The sequence below is a fragment of the Spermophilus citellus genome (assembly GCF_964194105.1).
Source record: "Spermophilus citellus genome assembly, chromosome: 12".
NCBI classification, from domain to species: domain Eukaryota; kingdom Metazoa; phylum Chordata; class Mammalia; order Rodentia; family Sciuridae; genus Spermophilus; species Spermophilus citellus.
In genome coordinates this window covers 104,075,979-104,090,055 of record NC_138198.1, presented here as the reverse complement: position 1 = coordinate 104,090,055, position 14,077 = coordinate 104,075,979, and the positions used below count along the sequence as shown (strand labels likewise).

The 14,077-nt window shown below is 34.2% G+C and overlaps 1 protein-coding gene across 14 annotated transcripts in view; it reads left to right on the top strand.

Annotated features, from left to right (window-relative positions):
* The window catches only part of PIAS2 (protein inhibitor of activated STAT 2), a 100,929-nt gene that overhangs the window by 25,806 nt on the left and 61,046 nt on the right, over nt 1-14,077 (top strand). For all 14 annotated transcript variants that reach the window (XR_014018283.1, XR_014018284.1, XR_014018285.1 and 11 more), the window contains 2 exons: nt 895-1,369; nt 10,924-11,008. Coding sequence is in view for 11 of the 14 variants with exons in the window: in XM_081263084.1 (XP_081119210.1) it covers nt 895-1,369; nt 10,924-11,008 (560 nt within the window). In the remaining 3 variants the exon portion in view is untranslated. The remainder of the gene's footprint in view (nt 1-894; nt 1,370-10,923; nt 11,009-14,077) is intronic.

Below are 14,077 nucleotides of genomic sequence, written 5' to 3'. Positions count from 1 at the left end.
TAAAACAGGAACTGCCTTTATTTTATACCCCAAAATAAGTCAGTAGAGTGAGGTGGAGGGTAATCTTGTCCTTTAGTTGACTCTCCATTTTCAAAAGTATTTTTCTCATTTTAATATCCAGCTAGGATTTTTAATAATTTTGAAAGTTTGGGGCTGGGGATGTGGCTCAAGTGGTAGCGCGCTCACCTGGCATGCGTGCGGCCTGGGTTCGATCCTCAGCACCACATACAAACAAAGATGTTGTGTCCGCCGATAACTAAAAAATAAATATTAAAATTCTCTCTCTCTCCCTCTCTCTCTCTCACTCTCTTTAAAAAAAAATTTGAAAGTTTGATTGCTAAATAAAATGGAAATGATTTTTAGCTTTAATATTTTAAAATATCAGTTCCTTATTATATTGTCTGTTCCCTAATATTTGAGTTGGGGTAAAATAAAAATTCATTGGGTTTTGGATCACAATTATATGACTTGATTTTATAAATTTACTAAGTAACCACATCTAATTTTTTGCTAGGTTAATTAGTGATAACTTTGTAACAACACAAATATTAGGCTTACTTTTGTAAAAGAACATTTCCATTGGTTATAGAATTCATAATAAAGCAAATGTGGATTTAATTAGTGCATAATCAAATAACAGAGAGGTTAATAGACACTAGTAGATTAGATTACCAGAATTAAGAGTTTAACAAGGTATAATTTAATGATGTAATTTGAATCATTTTTATGGGAGATGGTTTTATGAATATTAGTGATTCTAAGTTGGTATGTGAAAAATGCTGATTACTAGCATGTGTCAATTGATAGAGGAAAAAAGATTTTATAGTCTATTTTAGGTGGGATTTTTATGTTTGGAGATGACTATTGGCTTATCTTTTTTCTCTTTCTTTTTAGAATATGGTTTCTAGTTTTAGGGTTTCTGAACTACAAGTGTTACTAGGCTTTGCTGGACGGAATAAAAGTGGACGCAAACATGACCTCCTAATGAGGGCGCTGCATTTATTGAAGAGTGGCTGCAGCCCTGCGGTTCAGATTAAAATCCGAGAATTGTATAGACGTCGATATCCTCGGACTCTTGAAGGACTTTCTGATTTATCCACTATCAAATCATCAGTTTTTAATTTGGATGGTAGCTCATCACCTGTAGAACCTGACTTGGCTGTGGCTGGAATCCACTCATTGCCTTCCACTTCAGTTACACCTCACTCACCGTCCTCTCCTGTTGGTTCTGTGCTGCTTCAAGATACTAAGCCCACATTTGAGATGCAGCAACCATCTCCTCCGATTCCTCCTGTCCATCCTGATGTGCAGTTAAAAAACCTGCCCTTTTATGATGTCCTTGATGTTCTCATCAAGCCCACAAGTTTAGGTAAGTGTCTTTCTGGACAAGAAAGTAAACAAAACAAGAGGCCTTCAACTATTAATTAGTGGTTTGTTGTTAATATTACAAAATTGAGACATTAATGTCAAACGTTTAAATGTATGGGTAAAAAAAATATGGTAACATCATATGATTAAAAAAAATATGGTAACTATAACTGAAATCTGATATAACTATTATTTTAGTGTTCTTGTTTCCCAATTTTTTTTATTGTGATAAACTACATATAAAATCTACAGTCTTGACCATTTGTAAATGTACAGTTTAGTTGTATTAAGTACAATAGTAATCTTGTGCAGCTATCACCAGCAACCATATTCAGTACACTTCAGCTTGTAAAACATAAAACTGTACTCATTAAATAATAACTCACCATTCCTCTTTTCCCCAGCTCTTGGCAGCCACCATTCTGCTTTTTTCTGTTTTATTGGGTGGGGTGGGGGTGGGGTGGGGGGGATTGAACCAGAGCCTTATGCTGGCTAAGTACATGCTTTACCAATAAGCTATACCCTGAACCCCAGCCATTCTGCTTTATCTCTGATTTTGACTAGTCACTTTATATAAATGGATCCTGCAGTATTTGTCTTCCTGTAACTAACTTATTTCATTTAATGTGTCCTCTGGATTCTTCCATGTTGTAGTGTATGTCAGAATTTTCTTCCTTTTTAAGGCTAATACTATAACTTTTATTATGTATTTTTTTGATACAGAGAATTGAACCCAGGGGCACTTAACCACTGAGCCACATTCCTAGTCCCCAGTCCTTTTTTTGGCGGGTGGTGGGTACCAGGGATTGAACACGGGGGCACTCAACCACCGAGCCAAATCCCCAGCCCTATTTTGTATTTTATTTAGAGATGGCATCTCACTGAGTTGCGTCACTTTTGCCATTGCTGAGGCTGGCTTTGAACTTGCGATCCTCCTGTCTCAGTTTCCCAAGCTACTGGAAACTACGGTGTCTGGCTCCTATTTATTTTTCATTTTGAGACAGGTCTTAGTGGCCTAGGACTTCACTAAATTGCTGAGAGGTTGATCTCAAACTTGGTATCCTCCTGCTTCAGCCTCTAGATTATAGGGATTATAGGTGTATACTACCACACCTGGCTACAGTACTATAACTTTTTAAATGCCCCACTTCATTACCTGCCACTCAGTCTTACTGCTTTGAGACGACTACTTTAATTGATGTTGTAGTGTTCACTTCCATTACCACATTTTGCTTATCCACTAATGGATACTTCAGTTGCTTGTAAATTTGAACTATTGAGAATAATGCTTCTATGAATGTGAATTTACAAAAATAAAAATCTCTTTGAGACATTCCTTTGAATTGTCTGGCTATATACACAAAAATAGAATTGCTGTATCACATGATAATTCTTTAATTTTTTGAGGAAATTGCCATGCTATTTTCCACAGCAGCTGCACCATTTTATATTTCTACCACCAATGCACAGGGGTTTAGTCTACATCCTTGTTAACATTTCTTTTTCCTTTTTAATAGTTGCCATCCTAAGCTGGCATCTTACATTTATTTGCATTTTTGTAATGATTATGATGTCAAGCTTCTTCATATGCTTATCTACCATTTGTAGTTTTTTGGAGAAATATCTTTTCAGGTCCTTTGCTCATTTTGAACTAGATTGTTGTTTGTTTTTGAGTTTTAGGAGTTCTGTTTGTATTCTGGATATATACAGATATCAGATAAATGATTTACAAATATTTTATCACATTCTATGGATTACTGTTTTTTGTCTTTGATGCAAAATTTAGAACATTTTCATGATGTTCAATTCATCTACTTTTTATTTTGTTGCCTATGCCTTTGATGTCAGATCCAAGAAATCATTGCCAAATCTCATGTCTTGAAGATTTTGCCTTATGTTTTTCTCTGAAGTTTTTTTTTTTAAGAGAGAGGAGAGAGAGAGAGAGAGAGAGAGAGAGAATTTTTAACATTTATTTTTTAGTTTTCGGTGGACACAACATCTTTGTTGGTATGTGGTGCTGAGGAACGAACCCAGGCCGCACGCATGCCAGGCGAGCGCGCTACCGCTTGAGCCACATCCCCAGCCCTTTTTCTGAAGTTTTATACCTTTAGGTTTTACTGGGCTGATTCATTTTGAGTTAATTTTTTTTTTTTTTAAACAGCACTTCTTTTATTTAGATAGATTAGCCTAGTACAGTGGCACATGCTTGTATACCAGCTACTTGAGCCACATCCCCAGCCCCTTGAGTTAATTTTTATATGTAATATTAGGTAAGGCCCACTTACTTTCTTCTGTGTGTGTATATTCAGTTTTCCCAAAATAATTTGTTTAAGAGACTACCTTCTTCCCTCTCAGTGAACTTGACAGACTTGTCAAAATTTTTGACATAATGCAAAAAAGCTTTATTTTTATTTATTTATTTTTTAGTTGTACCAGGTGTTAAACCCAGAGAGGCTTCATCACTGAGCTACATCCCCAACCCTTTTTATGGTTTTGTTTTTTTTTTAAATGGGCTCTCACTAAATTGCTCAGTCTGGCTTTGAACTTGTAATCTTTCTCACTCAGCCTCCCAAGTTGCTGGGATTAGAGGCGTGTGCCACCAGGCTTGGCATCAGATGTTTTATTTCTGGGTTTTGTATTCTGTTGGTCCAAGTGTCTGTCTTCATGTCAATACTAAATTGTTTGTATTACTATAGCTTTACAGTAAGTTTTGAAATCATGGAGTGTGAGTTCTCTAACTTTGTGCTCTTTCAAGATTGCTTTGAGTATTCAGGGTTCCTTGATATGCTGAAAGCATTTTAGAACAGGTTTTTCTTTTTATGGAAAAATCTCACTGGGATTTTGAGATAGATTGCATTTGAATTGTGTTGGGTGGTATTGGAATCTTTATGATATTGTGTTCCAGTCCATGAATGTGGAGTGTGTTTTCATTTGTGTATATTACCTTTAGTTTCAGCATGGTTTGTGGTTTTTGTCATGTAAGTCTTTCACCTCTGTAGTATTATGAAGTATTTTTTCTAATGCAAATATAAATGGATTTTTTTCATAACTTTCCTTTCATATTGCTCATTGTTAGAATATAGCAATGTAACTGATTTGTGTGTCGACTTTGTATATTGCTACTTTTCTGTATTTATTTATTCTTGTAGCTTTTTAAAAATGTGTGTGGGTTTACTAAATAAAAGATAATATCAGTGAACAGAGATCATTTTGCTTCTTTCCAAATTGTATGCCTTTCATTTCTTTTTCTTGCCTAATTTCTCTGGCTAGAATTTCCTCATACATTCTTCTTATAGCTTAGGAGTCATTGTTCTGTGTAAATGAGAACAGATGTAGATCTCATGTCTGTGATTTTATGTTTTGATATGTTTACAAAAAACCAAGTTTCTGTTTAGTTTTAAGCTGCTTTCCTAAAAAAAAAAAAAATACCTTTTTCATAATTAATTTTTTCCCAAAGTAACACACAGAGTTTGACACAAGTCTAATGTCAATAACTGCTCAGAAAATTTGAGGAATTTTATCATAGTTCTGAAAGTTGTTACACATGACTAACAATTTTTCCATCTTATTGACTTCTATGTTTCCAGAGCATAATTTTAGTGCATAATGAAATTATTTATGTAGTCATTGGACTTATTGATGACATAAACTGGGAAAAAGCATTTTATGATTAATTTGGAAGATTGTTTTCTATCCTGGGATAACTTTTTAGTTTTAAATCATTTGAAAACTTAAATCTGTCAATGTGCTTTTTCCCCTTTTAGTAGTAGTATACAGGGTTTCTTGGTAATGGTTACAATAGAAGGTATTTTAGAAACATATATGATTGTCTGGAAAGAAGACTGGGGGATAAAAGAAGATGCAGCAGTGTCTTTTCTCTAATAGCAGTAATGGTGTTCTAAGAGGTGAACTCTGGAAAGACCTCATGCTTTTCTTTCTTTATTTTTTGGCATTGTTCAGAAATAGAAATAGGAATTTAAAATAATTTCTTATATTTATTATAGAATTTCTCTTTAATTAACCTCAGTAAGGTTAAAGGAAAGTAGTAGACTGTATACATTTAATAAAACATGCATTTGGGGCATATAGATAACTTTTTTGTTTGGCTTATGTAAAACAATGGCTGGGGATATTTTGTGATGAAGAGTGGCTAAGAATACTCTACATTTTGCTTATAATTAAACTTAGGATGCAAGAAATGCACACACACAACCTCCTGCCCCCCCAAAACCAAAACCTGTATGTTTTTTTATAATTCCTACCCAGCATTATTTTCTTACCTTATCTTCCCTAAAGAGACATTGAAGGGATTCTCTTAATTATAGTATATCTATGTCAGATTGATAAAAAAAAATGAGCAATTTTCTCTTAAGTTGGGTTTTGTGGTGCACACCTATGATCCCAGGTACGTGGGAGGATCACCTGAACATGAGTTCCAGACCAGCATGGGCAATATGGTGAGACCCTGTCTCAAGGGTTTAAAAAAATTATTATTTAGACTTTGAGGTAGACAGTTAAAATGTCAGTAAAATACCATGTGGTTTGTGTCATGGTTTGAATATGGGCAGCAAACACCACCCCCACCCCCTCTCCTTGGTAGTGTTTATGTGCTGAAGGATTGTTCCTCAAGATGGTATTATGGACCTTTGGGAGCTGGGTCCTTAGGTCATAGTGGGTCATGCCCCAGAAGGGGATTCCAAGACTCATGCCATCCTCTTCCTGTTTTCTTTTCTGGCCATGAGGTGAGTACTTTTACTCTCACTTCCAGTCTCACCCCAACCCCCCCGGGCCCAAAACAACAGGGCCTATGATTTGTGGACTAGAGTCTTCAAAACTGAGCCAGGATAAATCTTTTTTCTTTGTAAGTTAATTTCAGGTATTTCATTATAATAACATGAAACGGATTCATAATTTGCCAAAGAAAAATTGAAAATTTTTCTAATGTTTCTAATAACATTTAATTGAATATTTTTAGTGGTGTTATAATTTCTGCAGCAGTTAACGTAAATTCAGAAGTTTCCTTAATTTTTAATAGTTTGGTTTTGTAGTTTTGAAAATACTTATGAAAATATTTAAACATTGGTATGAAATGACTTGTTGACATTTGGGAATGAGAATCAAGTCAAGAAAGATTCTCAGGTGCACGTTTCAAATCACATACTCCTTCTTTTGCAGTGCTGGTTGTAGATCCCAGGGCCTCCTGCAGAAAGCTTGTATTCCTGACATTCTCAGGCCAGGCTGTACAGACTTGATTTATACACAGAGAATTAGTTCCTTACTCGGATTTTGTTGTTTTGTGGTACCAGGAGTTGAGCGCAGGGCTCATGCATGCTACACAGGTGCTCTACATTGAGCCATATCCCCAACCCTTTTTATTTTTTATTTTTTTTGAGGTGGGGTAAACTAAGCTTCCCAGACTGGCCTCAAACTTACAATCCTCCTGCTTTAGGCTCTCAAGTTGCTGGAATTACAGACGTGCACTACTGTACCATCTTTGTTTTTGTTATTGTTTTTGTATATCAATTAAGGTGCTGTGCTTATCAGTGGCCAACTTAGCCAACTTAGCAAGACCCTGTCTTAAAAAAATAAAATGGCAACAACAACAAAATACGAGTATATTCTCTTTAAGAATATGCATTATTATATAGTTTTGCAGTTTGGAGTGATATATGTTCAAAATAGTAAAATTAAATAACCTGGCATTTAAAATGATGAATTGTGGTATCTAGAAAACATGGGTGTCTAGTATATTAAAGTTTTTTGTAGCCAGTTTTGCTATTAATAAATGTTTAAGGGGCTGGGGTTGTGGCTCATTGGCAGAGCGCTCGCTTAGCACATGCAAGGTGCTGGGTTTGATCCTCAGCACTACATAAAAATAAATAAATAAAATGAAGGTATTGTGTCCAACTACAACTAAAAAATATATTTAAAAAAGAGAAATGTTTAATTTTCTAATCAAAAAGCAAACTAACAAAAATCTTTTCTCTGTTTTTCTCCATTAAGTAGCTATTTCTCATTTGCTCTCAGAGGCAGTCTTTTTCTCTTCAATTTTAATTTTTAAAGATAATTTAATATGAATCCTTTTTAAAAGTTTAGGTATATATTATCTAGACAGAAGAACAGATTTAAAACCTGTTAAATTGGAAGAAAAGGTTTAAGGGCTGCGTGACGGGAAATATTGTTGTGGCTATATTAGGAAAATAAAATCTACATTATGACAGGTTATTGAAAAAGGAAAGGATTTGAATAAGCTATATTTAATTTGCATCCTTGAGTTATGATGGTTTTTCCCTCTGTGGGGTTTTTTTTTTGTTTTGTTTTGGTTTTGGTACTAGGGATTGAACCCAGTGGTGCTTAACCACTGAGCTTCATCTCCAGCCCTTTTTTGTATTTTATTTATTAACAGGGTCTCTCTGGGTTCCTTAGGGCCTCTGTAAATTGCTGAGGCTAGCTTTGAACTTGCAATCCTCCTGAGCCTCAGCCTCAGAAGCTGCTGGGATCCCTCTGTTTTTAATTAAAAGCATTCAAGAAGTTCATTGGATTAAACAAAGAGGAATGAAGGGAAGGGACGGGGAATGAGAATAGGAAAGACAGTAGAATGAATTGGACATAATTTTCCTATGTTCGTATATAAATATACAATCAGTATAACACGCCACATCACGTACAACCACAAGAATGGGAAGTTATACTCCATGTATGTACAATATGTCAAAATAACTGTACTGTTATAACTGTACTGTCATGTATATCTAAAAAGAACAAATTAAAAATGTGAGAAAAAAATAAAACCAATCATGGGATCTTACAGAATTGATTTTCCTGATCTCAAAGTTTAGAAAATAGAAAATAAATAGAATTGTATATCATGCATGCTCTACTTTATGTTCTGCTTTTCTTTCTCATGATTTGTATTACAATTACAATTCAGTTCACAGATTTACCTTATGGTAAGTTTAGTATGCTGAAATCTAAAAATTGTCAGCATCAATACAAATCAGATTTTATTCACATGCACTATTTTTTGTTGTTGTAAATTCCTGGAGTCCAGTTATGATAGATGTATAGTGAAGAAATAGATCCATTTTTTTCATAGACCATGAGGTAATAATCTGGATTGAAAATTTGGTAGCAAAGAAATGATAGATAAAAAATAAGATAAAAATGATAGATAAAATGCATATTTTATTGAAAAGCACAATAAAGATAATGTCTGTTCTGATATAAACTATTCACATTAAGTTGAAGGTTAACAAGTTGTATATGTATGTGTCATGCTGACTGAAAACATTTTATGATTTCAAATGTTAATTTTCTTGATTTGTGGGAATTTTTCTGGGTAGGTTAACTGTAGTTATCCAGATGGGGCCTCAACTACTGGCATATATCATGGGGAATTCACTGAGGATGTTGTGCCCAGCTTTGCAGGTGTAGATACGTACTTTTTTTTTTTTTTTTTTTTTTTGCTATTGTTATATCTTTATGTCTATAATGTCATTACTTTTGCTTTAAATAGTTACAATATCTTTTTTAATTTTTAGAGGGGTTGTACCAGGAATTGAACTCCAGAGCACTCAACTGCTGAGCCACATCCCCAGCCCTATTTTGTGTTTTATTTAGAAGACAGGGTCTCACTGAGTTGCCTAGTGCCTCCTTATTCTCCTTTCTCAGCCTACCAAGCCGTTGGGATTGCAGGGGTGCGCCAACGCACCCAGCTAACAACAAATTCTTATAGCTTTTGTTTACCTTAAAAGTTATTTCACTCTGTTTTGGAAAGATACTGAATTTTTGTTGTTTCCTTTTACCACTTTGTTTTAGTTTTTTGGGGAACTGGGGATTAAACCCAGAGGGATCATAGAGCTACATCCCAAGCTCTTTTTATTTTTACTTTAAGATAAGGTCTTGCTAAATTATTTAGGGCCTCGCTCAGTTGCTCAGACTGGCCTTGAACTTGGGGATCCTCCTGCCTCAGCCTCCTGAGCTGTTGGGATTACAGACGTGTTCCACCACGACAGGCTCTTTTCACCACTTTAGAGATGTCTTGTGTCTTGCATTCCTTCTGATGAAAAATAGCTGTTATTTATAGAATGTTCTTGTTCTTTGCCTGTTTTTAAGATTTTATGGTCATTGATTTTTAGTAGTTTGATTTTTGTGATGTGACTAGGTAGTTTTGTTTGTATTATTTTGCTTGGGGTTTGATTTGAAATAAAGTCATTTTCCTCGTTCAAAATTATGAATTATTCTTTAATTCTCCAAGTGTTTTGTTTGTTTGTTTTTCCGTCTTCCATTTTTGCTTTCTAAATGTTTTATTTGTATGTAGATCTTTTGAGGTTTCTGGCTGGAGAGACTGGGTGCTCAGGCCATTAACTAAGATAGGAAATGCAGTGTATGCTCACTTGTAGTCTCAAAATAAGTTATTGAATTTCACAACTAAAAGAGGTCATTGGTCATCTTAGCCAAGAGTAAGAGTGAAAAATTGGGATTCATACAAGAAAGAAAGGATGAAGTAAGAATTTAAGAAATGAAGATTGTGCTTGTGTCTTTGTGTTTTATGCCCCATAATTGTGAGATAGCCTAAAATTGTTTCATTTTTAGGCCTTCAACATAAATAGCATCCTTTTTTTCCCACTTTTTAAAAGAGTAATCTGAGAAAATACCAATCACTTTATGATATCTAGGGAGCATAATTGCTATAGCATATTGCTTATGCTTTTTCTCAGTTTATATTTTTCTTAGGTTAATATGACTTATAGTTGAATATTCAATTGGCATCTTATTTATTCTCATGTTCTAGGAAAATTTTGGTCAGATATACACAAGGGGCTGTTTGCCCATTTTTAGGTTGTACTGTAATCAATACTTGTTGGGAAGCAGAAGACTTAAAATTTCTGTAATAGCTTTTTAAATTTGTTTTGTTTTAATGGGTACTAGAATATCAATGGATAATTCATCACTATTAATCTGTTACACAAATATGTCATGAATCCAACTAGTATGTATAATTATAATGTACCAGTAAAACATTTAAAAAATCTGTTGCAGAACTTTGTGAAGTCATAAATACACTTCAGCTTTTCATATTAGAATTAAGAAGAATGAATTCAGTAGGTAATTTGTAAGCAAATAATTAATACATAATTATTACATAACTTTGAAGTTGTGAGATTTAAATTTTCCATAGATACTAAATATAAAGCACAACAAAGAAATACAAAATACACTTAGATAGAGTTCCCCCAGGGGACAGTTTACTTCCTGAGACTTTTATTAGATGGTACTATTGGAAGGATGAAATGTAATCTTAAAGGATTTTGTTATTTTTTATAGTATATTACAATTTGTGTTTTAGAATAAAGATTGATTGCTTAAAATAATTAAAACCAAGTTGAAGTGACTTCACTCAAAATTCTAAGATCAGTACAGTTTAGTAATTTCTTGGTCACTAAATTCTTGATTACTTATAATTTTCATTTCAAACATTTCAGAATTTTGCAGGTTATTACAGGTGCTGACATCCTTTGATTTGTTATTGAAATATTCTTTCTTTTTCCCCAGTTCAAAGCAGTATTCAGCGATTTCAAGAGAAGTTTTTTATTTTTGCTTTGACACCTCAACAAGTTAGAGAGATATGCATATCAAGGTAAGAGGAATGCTTGGAGTATGTTTCTCCTTGAATGTTGTATATTGGTCTTTTAGGGCTGCCATAACAAAGGGCTGCACAGAGAGGTTGGCTTAAAAAGTAGAAATTTGTTTCTCAAAATTCTGGAGGCTTCTGTTCAAGAACAAGGTGTTGACAGGTTTGGTTTCTTATAAGGCCTTTCATTTTAGCTTACCCATTTTGCTGTATCTCTTTACATGACCTTTTCTTTGTACCAGGTATATGCCTGGAGTCTTTTCCTTTTAACACCAGCCCTGTTGGTTTAGGGACCCACCCTTAAGACTTCATTTAACCTTAATTGCCTCTTTTGAAAAATCTTGTCTTCAAATGCTCACATTGGTAGGGCTTCAGCATGACAATTTTGTGGGTATACTGTCCAGTTCATAACTGTTGGACTATTTCTCTTTTAAGCAAGGGGAGTATACTTTGAAAATTAGTCAAATATTTAATAAATACTCTATATTAGAAACAATTTTAACTTTTGAATTGAAACCTCACTATCTTTTAAATTGTTTAAGTCACATTTGGCAACACATGTTTTTCCTGTTTTGTCAGTGCTGGGAATCAGACACAGTGCCTTTTACATATAGGCAAGCATCTCACCACTGAACTACACCCCTAACCGCACAGCAATTTTTTACATGAAAAATATTTTCCAAATATTAAACATAAAAATTTGTGATAAAAGCCCAAAGGTAGGATGACCATCAACTTCATAATATCAAACAAGCATTTTTTAAAGTAAAGTGAGCATAATTAATATTTATTTTTCAATAAGAACAAAAACCTTAAAGTTTAGAGCAAAGTAAGCTAAAAAAAATACTGACCAAAAAATTACTTGAAATCTAAAAGCAATTAGAAAAGTACTGTTAACCCTTGCCTATTTCGGAAAACAGAATCTTAAAAGTACACATTTGTAAAGAGTAAATGAACTAAGAGATGTAAAAGGAAAGAGAAGGTAATTTGTAGGGTAAACTTTTCAAATTAAACATAATCATCTTGAAAACTGGAAGCCATGTGTAGCCATTCTTATTTGTAGCCATTGCTGAAGCAGAAGTGGCCAAAATGAAGTTCAACCCTTTGTTCAAAGGTGTCTTAATGCCTTTTCCCATGTTCATCAGATGATTATGTTCTTCCCTCCTTCCTGAGAGCAGAGGCAGAAGCACAAGCACAACTTTTGATCTATGTGCAATCAAAGGGATAATGAAGTTCAGATTGTGTGAGGACACTGTAAAGGCTAGCAGATTGGCAAAGTAGTTTGGATTTATAGGAACAAACTTGTCATGTGCATTGAATGTGGCGATGGGAAAAGGCTAATGGCACAAGAGCTGTCCATGTGGGCATTCACCCCAGCATGGTCATTATCACCAGACTAAAACTGGACAAAGACCGCAAAAAGATCCTGAAATGGAAGGTCAAATCTTGCTAAATAGGAAAGGAAAAGGGCAAATATAAGGAAAAAACAGTTGAGAAGATACAGGAGAGAAGTCTAAAGTTATCTTTTACAATTTTCAAGCTGCTAAAATGAAAAAATATATATATAATTTTTTGGTGTTAATAATAACTTCTTTATATAAGGTGCTATAGTTTACTAACTTTGGGGGGAAAGTCTATATTTAACATAATTTTATAAGTTTTTTATAGCCGAATGTTGCCATCTTTAATCTGTAAGCTGCATATTAAGTCTCCCTAGGTGGTGGATTCAGATTTATGGACCTTAAACTCTTAAATATGAAGTATCTTGAAAATGGACTGTTGTTATGTAGAAGACTCTGGAACACAACTTTAGATTCTTTGACTAATTATATCATTTTTATTAAAATTATGTGTCTCAACAAAATTCTCAATGATTTTATAATCTGTCCCTGGAAAGTTTGAGGTCCCAAAGAGTAGTGCACACATAGAAAGGGTAACTTGTAGGGATCTTAGGGGACATTTAATAAATCAGCTAACAAAATAGACAAAAATCATATTTTATATCATTAGTTCTTAGTTTTGTTTTCTTTTTTTTTTGTTTAAAGAGAGAGGGAGAGAGAGAGGAGAGAGAGAGAATTTTAATATTTATTTATTTTTTTTATTTTATCGGCGGACACAACATCTTTGTTTGTATGTGGTGCTGAGGATCGAACCAGGCGAGCGCGCTACCGCTTGAGCCACATCCCCAGCCCATTTTGTTTTCTTTTGATAAGCTCTTAGGAGCAGTGTTTGTTAAGTGTTCATTAGGTATAAGATGTTTTATATGACATGATCCTTTTCTACCAAGTTTAGTGCAAATTGTAAGAGGAAATCAGCTCATTTTCATAAAGTGTTTGATGCAAGGTATCATATGAAAAGAACCTGTTTAGTAATGACAGATGAGCTGATCTATAGGAGGGAGAAGATAACTGTTACCTGTGGTAACAGTCTGGGAAAACTTGACTTGAGATGTTGGTTGGCTTTGAATAAAGGAGATTAGAGTAAGAGATTTAGAGGTTCATACTTCAAGGTAAATTTTTTAAGCAAATGAAGTGAGGAACACTTGCAAACTGTGCTATTCTAAACGTGTGGGAGAATTTGCTTTAAGTACATAAATATGTAAGTAAACATATCACTTAAAACTCTAGCTGCTTCTGGAGAAGGGAACTAGATAGCTGGGAGCAGAATTATGGGGACTCTTTATATCTTTCTTGTATACATTTGGTGTTTGGATTATGTGAATATGTTAACTAATAAGAAATGGATGACTAATTTTTTTTTTAATACTTATTTTTTAGTTGTAGTTGGACACAATACCTTTATTTTATTTATTTATTCTTATGTGGTGGCTGAGGATCGAACCCAGGGCCTTGCACATGCTAGGTGAGCACCCTACCACCGAGCCACAACCTCAACCCATGAATGACTAATTTTAAACTGAAAGTATTAATCATGTTCTGTAGATAGATGGTGGTGATAGTTGCCCGACATGGATGTACTTACTGCCACAGACCTGCACTTTTTTTTTTTTTTTTTAATTTTTAGTTGTAGTTGGACACAACACCTTTTATTTATTTATTTGTATGTGATGCTGAG